Genomic DNA, 9,185 nt, shown 5'->3' with positions numbered 1-9,185 from the left:
ATACATACATACATACATATTTATAAAATTTGAAGAAAATCAGGAGGTGTGAGATTAATCTATTTATTTCACTAGTTGATATCCATAGGATGACAGCTGTCTCATTGATGTAACCATCATATTCTGTTGATCTGAAGAGCTAACCTTCTATTTCTGCAATTGTTTGTAAAATATATGATAGTACTATGTAATTTATAGCATACACACTAGTGCAGACATGTAAAATAATTTATTAGACACTAAAATAAATTATTTTTGCATGATGTTGGCTGCAATATGCCCATCATTCTATGAATACCAATTGGTGAAATAAATATATTCATCTCATACCTCCTGAAATAATCGTCACAGATTGGATTTAGTGGATTTCAACTGCATAGGACTCTACATTACATTCCTACATATTGCTTTATTATGTAGTTTATAGCCTGGTCCACTAAAAGAGCTTTTTATGATTTCCACCGAATTATATAAATCCATGTAGTGTGCATTAAATTTATAAATATATTTATACCTAAGAGATCAGGATTCAAGAGAATCAGGCACTTAAATTGTAAGACACTAGGTTGGGTCGAAAAAATGCATACACAACAAAAATAGAGGAAAACATATGTGGGTACCAAAGTACAGGCAGAAAGATATTCAGGTTATGTATACAATTAACTGTACCCAACTTAGTATATCATGCACCTTGAGGCTAAGAAGGAAAAGCACACTGCACTAAATATATGGTCCATAATATATTTCAGATCTATGCAAGGAGCAGGTTATGAGTCAGGTGAATAATAAATATTATCCATCTGTTGTTAAATGTGTGTGTGTATTACTATCTCCTTGTCTTGAAATCTTGTGTGATATTTGTAAACGAGTGCTACTGTAAAGCTCAGTGTGATTTATTTCCAATATTCTGTGGAAATATAGCTGGTCATGGGGAAATATTTCCTTCCTTGGAAACAGATGAGAGTTGGTGACAGAAAAAGCATCCAAGCATAAAAAAAATCTACCCCAATAAATTCTGTCCAACCATGCATGTATGGAAAACTGGATGCTCTATGGCATGAGAACCAGAGACATGAGATGTTCTAGATTACAGGACGGTGCATCAAAGAAGATTGAGATGTTGTGAGAGAGAGAGAAGTGTGTACAATATATTTGCACTTAGTTATTCTGAAAACAAAGAGGTACAAAAGTGCTACTATGAAAGACAACTAAATGTAGAAAATGCATGGGAGAAAGAGTCTTCCTAGAGTGAACCCATCTGAGGGGCCAATATTCTAGTTGACAGCAGTATGATATATAAAGCTATTAAGAACATGAAGACAGAAAAAGCCCCTAGTCTTCCAGGAACTACTGCTGAAATACTTAAAATGTCTAGTGGAGTGGAATACAGCCTAGTCATCTGTATAGTTAATCAGGTTGTACAGGAAGATATCATACCCAATGACTGGTGTAGTAGCATCATAGCCAACTGTTGTAAGGGTAAAGGAGATTCCTTAGAGAGAAGTAATTATAGAATCATCAAATTGCTGGACCAGATTATGAAATATATAGAAAGAGTTTATAGCTCAACTAATTCTAGTGAAAGTAAAACTAGATGAGATGCAATTTGATTTTGTACCAGGGAGAAGTACTTCTGATGTTTTTTCTTGTGAGGCAAATGCAGAAGAAATATTTTGTCAAAAGTAAGCTGCTGTCAACCTGGAGAAAATCTTCAACAGGGTCCCCTGCTCCCTGATTTGGTGGTCACTGCAAGAATTACCATATGACAGACAACCTCCCAATTAACCCATACAAGGGGAGATTACTGGGATGTTCAAACAACAGTGACAATTTTAAGACGACTTTATTGGTAATAAAGAATACAGAATAGTTTTTCAAAAGGCGTTCTTGAGAAAGAAGAAAACTATTTTACTATGCATTTTACTCTAAAATGCATGTGTCAACTATAGGCTTTAAAATATAATGCAATGAATTATTGTTGCTCTATAGAAAACACGATTTTGTAAAGATTTTCTCTAAGCCTTCTAGTTGCAGTGTGTGTTTATTTTGTAGTATAAAAGCATATGTGTTCAACACCCCACTTGTGTTAGAAATGTGTAGAGTATGATGCATGTTTATGTGCAAGGTAAATAGGGTTACATATCAAAACCTAATGACCTTGTAGTTGACTGTACTCATTTTCATTAATGAACTGAGTGCAAAACTTTTAGTCCAACTGTGTAATTCTGCTTATCTTACATAACACTTTTTTAATGGTGATGCTCTATTATGGTCACAGGCTCTGACAGAGACAAGTAAAGGGTAAAGACCCCTTTGGTCATGAATGACCATGAGATTGCACCTAGAAAGTTACCCTCCACGTTACAAGTCCGGGCAAGGTTGTTTTATGGAAGGCCAGCACTTGTCCATGCATACCAGCCTCCTCTTTCCACACCACTGGCATTATCCAAGGGAAAGGCAAACACCAATAGAGCTTGGCAATAGTAACATTGCAAATCATTTCTATATCAGAGTGAACTGGAGCAACAGGAAATAAAGTGTTTTGCCCAAGAAAACAACACACAGTCCGGTTTGAGAATCAAACTCACTACTTCATGATTGTGAGCCTGACAAGCTAGCCACTAAGCCATAGATCTATTATGGTCACAGGCGCTAGCAGAGACAAGTAAAAGAATTCAATCAGAACTGACCTGAATCATTTCATGAGGCAGTAGAACTCTCATATTGTTAGGATCAATGCAAGTACTCTAGAATGGAACAGAAAAAAAATATTGATAGAACAAAAACAAAAAAAATCATCTAATATCAAATACAAACATAATTACTTTAAAAAAAAAAATCAAAGTATATATATATATATATATATATCGCTTAAGCATTGTGAGACAAATAAACCACATGTAGAACTCAATATACATGTTGATGATGTTCCCCATATAGGCACAAATGTAATTCTTTCCCAAATAAGTTCATATTTGAGGTCCAATGAAGCTATAAGGTGTTATTCAGGCAATCAACTATGATTCCACTGCATCTTATAACAGAAACAGCTGTAAGCTCATGAAGTCCATAAGATAATCATTCATTCCTTTGCCATCTCTTTTTCTTCATATAAATGTATATAATTAACTTCTTTTCTTTATCTACTAATTTCTCACTCCTATTTTATAGCTTTTGTCCAATCTTTCCCTCCACCAACCGCCTTAACCTGCAATGGGGACCTCTTTGGTTTTAACAACACTGCAGGCAATGTTCTTTCCTTCACATGGTGCTTGTTTACATGTTTGGTTGTTTTATTTATAATGTCATAAGTGGCCTTGGACCGTTTATAACATATATTACTTTTTTATTTACATCTATCCGTATAACGGTTTTAATAGCCTGCCCTTTGTTTTTAAATTCAACTGACTAATTATATTGAGAGCTGGACTTTGGTCAATCCCACTACAAACAATAGGTGGTTGGTCTTTACAATATATCCTTAAGTAAATAAATCTAATTAATTGATAGGCATTTTATTTGGATAAAATATTAATTAGTATTATTCACATAATCTTAAGAACTATTTTGATTACTTCTAGATGGTAAGGCACTATCACTTCTTCTTCTAAACCTATTAGCATATCCCTGTTACCCCTAAAGAAAGATTAACCCACCAATTAGTATTTCTAGTTTAGTCATTTACTCAACGTCCTGAAGCGTTACACTGCAAAATGGTATGATTTAAATATACTAAGCCATCATTCATTCTCGAGGCTCTTCCTCTTTTCTTTTCTTTTATGTATTTTACTTCACTCTGATGAAGCCCCATGGTCCAGATTGGATGTGTTACAAAATGTGATGAACATTATTCTCAGAATTTTCAATGGCAACACCGTAGGACATTGGAAGCAGAAACGGCTGTTAGATGGGATAAAGTTTTGTATTAAAAAATAATAATCAATGTTAGTCAATTGCTGTTGATCAAGATTTCTCCATTTTCTGCTTAATTTAAATTTGATTCCTGATAAATTCTTGTTTATCTTTGTTCATTGCCTATATCCTATGCGCATAACATGTTTGTATATGTATGCCCAGGGTTAACATAGGTAAATTATACCGGTAGTAAAAACAGATATTCTTATCCCTTCAACAATTATTCCAACCGCTAACTATAACCTATATATACACACATTCATACAAGTCACAAAATTAAAATAGTGCCACTAACATTAAGTAATCATTGTTAAATTTTTCAGACCAAAATTTACATCCAACAAAAAAGGTATAGTTGACTTGTACATCAGGATGACTTGGTAAGAATAAGACCAAAAATGCAGTAGGATTTGGAAAGATAGTGACGATGTTTGAATGTTTACACTACATACTATGTCGACTTGGCAGAAAAGATAGCAAGAACATATTTACCTGAAACACTTCCTGTGGAATCAGTTCTTGATGTGTGATTAGAGCTTGTTCAGCATTAATTTCTGCAATATAGTTAATCAAATAAATACATTAACATGAATATTAAATAGTATCTTTCACATTTTTAGAATGAAATAGTTAGACCTGATGCTCTTTAACAAGAGTCTGCCTACATACACTGGCAAAGTCTTTTAAAAAACATAAGAAAGGAAAACAATGATGACTTTAGTAGCTTTTTTGCTGTCTGAAGTATTGATCTGTATTGCCATCATGGTATCAATTGACAGCGAGATAAAGTGGACCATTAAAAATTGTGTATTGTTGTCAGTCAGTGTATAGTGTTAATGATAGGGTATAAAATGTAATCTCTTCAGCAAAAGTACCAACAGGGTCAACTCTTAATGCAAATTTCTTCAGTGCTGTGGCACAGTTGCTTTGGTACCATGTATTGAGTGAGGCTGAATCGATGCTGTTTTACTTGACATCAGATATTTTCATCTTTCTCTTGTTTTCTCCCCCCCCCCTCTCTCTCTGCTTATATGTGTAAACATGTCTTTCTCTTTATGCATAAGGAGAGGGGAAAGCATTTATGTCAATCGTTTTCATTTAACAAATTGTAATGTCTTTCTCTATCTAGCTGTGCATTTCCTTGCACACATGCATGCATGTGTGTGTGCATGCATATGCATGTGTGTTTGCTTCCAATACCAAAATGTATTGTTGCCAAAACCAGTTCAATGTCCAGTCACTTGTGCCATATCACCAGCATCCAAACAGCCATACCCAATTGTCTCATTCCCAATGAGAGACTATCAACTGAATCACCAACTTGTTTTCAAATGTTAACTTTTGTCCAGAAAGAAAAAAGCTTTACTGTTATTCATCATTATCATTTAACATCCATTTTCCATGCTGCCATGGGTTGGACAGTTTGACTAGAGCTGCCCAGGTTCCATGCCTGTTTTGGCAAGGTTTCTAAGGCTGGATGCTCTACCTGCCAACTACTTCACAGAGTGTACTGGATGCTTTTATGCAGCACCGGCATGGGTGCATTTACATGGCATCAGCACCCATGAGCCCACAAGATTAAGAATGCTCAGCAGGAGACGGATGCAGGGGACATGCCTGTATGCAAGGGCAACCATGATTTTACTTAGCTTGACATGTAAAAACTGTCCAGCCTTCACCAGAATGGAAAACAGACATCAGATGATGATGGTGAAGATGCCTATTTCAAGAAATAATTATGATTAAAAAAACTTCTTTTTTGTAATGCATTTTGTCATTTTTAATACATTTTGTTTTCTAGAATAAATTCCTATTTAACCAGAAAACAAACTAAATAGAATACACAAATTCTGTATAGAAGTATTTCTATCAAATTAGTATTTCAAAAAATTAAACAATTTAATTAAATTCATGTTACAAATAGGTTCTAAATGAACAAACAAGAATACACACCAGATATAAGATTAGGATCTGCATTATCAGTACACAAAAGACAAAGTTTAGCCATGGATAGTAGTGTCTACAATAACAGAAGAGAAAAACATCAGAAATTCATTCTCATAAACAACAATGATGATGATGATGATGATGATAATAATAATAATGGTGCTGAAAAGTTCCTGGTTTTGGATAAAAGAAAAAGGAGGATCAGTTAGTTATGATTTTATTCAATTTAGTCCCCTCTCAGACTAACACACTTATTGCAGTGATCCTTCAGTTTTTCTAATCTCTGTGAAATGTTGGTCCTCCAACTAGGCCTTTTGCAATACCCTTAAAGCCAGAAACTTTTCAGCACCCTTTTGTATTTGTCCTGAGATAACACAATAACATATAGAGACAAAAAATTCATCCCAGCAACAGCCAGGGAAAGCAGCAGATGCATTCTTGTCCTTTATTAAGCCATTTCAATGTCACATGCTTGCATCCAGTCACATGAACGGGCAATTTTATTGTCTCTGATAAGGAAAAAGTGAATAAAATATTCAATGATATTGCAAACAGCTGCCCAGCTGAATAAAAATTTTAATCTGCAATTGAAGCAGTATTTAATCAATGTATATCATCATCATCATCACCATTATCAAGTTAGTATCAAAAGAATCAATAATATTCTCAATGAAGAAAAAGGAATAAGGAGATTTCCTGAATAAGGAGATTTAGATTGCATGATCTTCAACTTGCTCACAAATTCAACAATACTTCTGATCTCATATTTCTCTTGCTTCAAAGATTTATTCCACAGGAAGTCAACAATAGGTCATATTTATTAAATTTATTCATTCAAAATTCTGTTGTGCCTCCTGAGAAATGTAGCTGATGTTTAAATACATTTAAACCAGCCCAATTTAAAGAATTTTGTTTCAAATCTCCTTTACGTAAAACCTATTTGAGCAAAGTCTTTTGATGATGATAAGCTGATTGGGAAATATTAGCTCTGTTAATTAGGGGACATAATCAGTGCTAAAAGAATAAGCAGAGAAATTCAATAATTGGCTACAGTCAAAGCAATAGAATAAATCTGATTTTGAAAGGGATTTTCTTTCACAGACAACATACACAACTATAAATGCTGAAAGTATTATATTGCAAGAGAGTGAGAAAAACAAAGGAAGATAGTTAATCACTTGAACAGAAGAGAGGAGTTTTATAAATCAAGAAAAATAGTAAAGAATTATATCATGTCAAGTTCATAGACAAAATTTGGATTTTATCTATCTATGCTATATACCAATGAGGTCAACTGACAAGATCATATACTGTTTCAAAAAGCAGTTATGTAATTCTATCAGTGAATTTATCAAAACACGTGTATGTTCTATTAATACTACACACACACACAAAGCAAAAATACATTATTTGTCCCTCAGTTCTTAAGTATTTAACAAAAATTAAATTGGTAAACTTCTGTAAACAATTTACTTAATGTTTCGAAATTATGGCAGCTATAGCGCAAATATAATGACGGTTATGTTTTTAGTGTGTTTAATAAGTAATGCAAAATCTTAAAATTATATGAAACTAGAAACAAAAGTGTCATAAAAGATTTTTTTTAAAAAGTCATTAACATAGATGTATTATTCTAAAACAAATTGTATTACTATGTCCCAGCTAATTCTAAATAATTATTGGATTGCGAATTATGTTTACATATTTTACTTGTTTCAGTCACTGGACTGCAACCATACAGAGCTATTATCCCGAAGGGATTTTTTTTTTTTGACCAAACAAATCAACCGCCATACATATTTTTTAAGCCAGGTACTTATTCTATCAGTCTCTTATTGCCAAACCCTCTACAGGGACGTAAACAAACCAGACACCTTGTCAACACTATTTTTATCTCTTTCAAGCATAAATTAATCACACCCTTTCTTGTAGATCCTACCAAACTATCCAACCCATGCTAGAACAGAACCTGGACACTAAACAATGATCATGATTAAAAAAAATATCAGCTTAGAAAAATAAATTGGTTTACCTTTTTGCGAGCAACAAATTTCTTTTCTTCCATTGCCAGATTAATCAGAGTTTCATAAGCCTGTAATAAAGTAATGTTTGAAATTAAACAGAGTTAAAATGAATTAAACAAGAATTTGCATAAACAACCGAGTCTTAATGATATATTAGTGATAAAAGATGTGAAGGAAGACATGACTGGAGAGCAACCAACTAAACATGACACACACAAGTAAAAAAAAAAAAACACCCTTAGCAACTTTGAGTGTTCAAACCTCAAAACTGTAAGTGTATTGTATCCATGTACAAAGTATATGAGAGAAAAGGTTTCTTGTTGTAAAAATATTGCTCAAACCATACATTCTCTGACCGAATTTTGGTCAGAGAGTCACAAAATGGCATTTGCTTTGAAATTTTAGATGTTTTGAAATGTTTAATTCATACATATATTCACCTGATGAAAACAGCTTTGTCACATGATGTAATAATTTTATTCAATATAAAAATAACATGCCTGAAACAGCTGTAGTGAGTGAGCCACAATCCATCTATTGTGTGTGTGTGGGTGTGTGTCGTGTCAGATACTGGTGTCCCGCAACTAGTATCTATGGCACATAAAAGTACCCATTACCCTCTCAGAGTAGTTGGCATTAAGAAGGGCATCTAGTTGTAGAAACCATGCCAAATCAGACTGGAGTCTGGTGTAGCCCCTCAGCTTACCAGCCCTGGTCAAACCATCCAACCCATGCCAGCATGGACAAAGACATTAAATGATGATGATGATACACAAACACACACACACATACGACATGCTTCTTTCAGTTTCTGCCAATCTAAATTCACTCTGTTCAAAGCTACAGCAGAAGATACTTGCCCAAGGTGCCACAAAGTGAGATTGAACCCAGAATCATGTAGCTGGGAAGCAAACTACTCACGAGACAGCCACACTTGCGCCTATATGTATGTTAAACAATGTACAAATGGCTTTTAGCCAATGTGGTGAGAGAGATAAAATGGATAACAAGCATCATACATAATTTTTCAAGAGGCAAACAAAACAACTGAACTTACAGAAAAATAATCCTGTGTTTCTATATCCATAAGCCAGCTAATAGATTTACATTTGCTCAAAACAAGACTTAGTTCAACAGTCATAGGCATTGTCAATAACTTCCCTCTTTTACCTGGAAACACATTTTGTAAAAAATGATTAGTCACACATTTAAAAATTGAATTTACATTGCTTATTTTCAAACCATTAAACAAACAAATATATTTAAAATAGTTGTGTGGCACCTTGGGAAACTGTCTTT

At 33.9% G+C, this 9,185-nt stretch overlaps 1 protein-coding gene across 1 annotated transcript in view; it reads right to left on the bottom strand.

The window, feature by feature from the left end:
- LOC106883067 (nuclear pore complex protein Nup133) overlaps positions 1 to 9,185 on the bottom strand; it is a 58,601-nt gene that overhangs the window by 8,687 nt on the left and 40,729 nt on the right. Inside the window, exons 26-30 of the mRNA XM_052971215.1 lie at positions 8,944 to 9,056; positions 7,895 to 7,954; positions 5,869 to 5,935; positions 4,408 to 4,469; positions 2,691 to 2,747 (exon numbers count right to left, since the gene is read on the bottom strand). Of these exons, the coding sequence (XP_052827175.1) occupies positions 2,691 to 2,747; positions 4,408 to 4,469; positions 5,869 to 5,935; positions 7,895 to 7,954; positions 8,944 to 9,056 (359 nt within the window). The remainder of the gene's footprint in view (positions 1 to 2,690; positions 2,748 to 4,407; positions 4,470 to 5,868; positions 5,936 to 7,894; positions 7,955 to 8,943; positions 9,057 to 9,185) is intronic.

This window comes from Octopus bimaculoides, chromosome 10, assembly GCF_001194135.2.
Source record: "Octopus bimaculoides isolate UCB-OBI-ISO-001 chromosome 10, ASM119413v2, whole genome shotgun sequence".
NCBI classification, from domain to species: Eukaryota; Metazoa; Mollusca; class Cephalopoda; order Octopoda; family Octopodidae; genus Octopus; species Octopus bimaculoides.
Note: the sequence above shows the minus strand (reverse complement) of the source record. Positions and strands in the feature narration are given on the sequence as shown.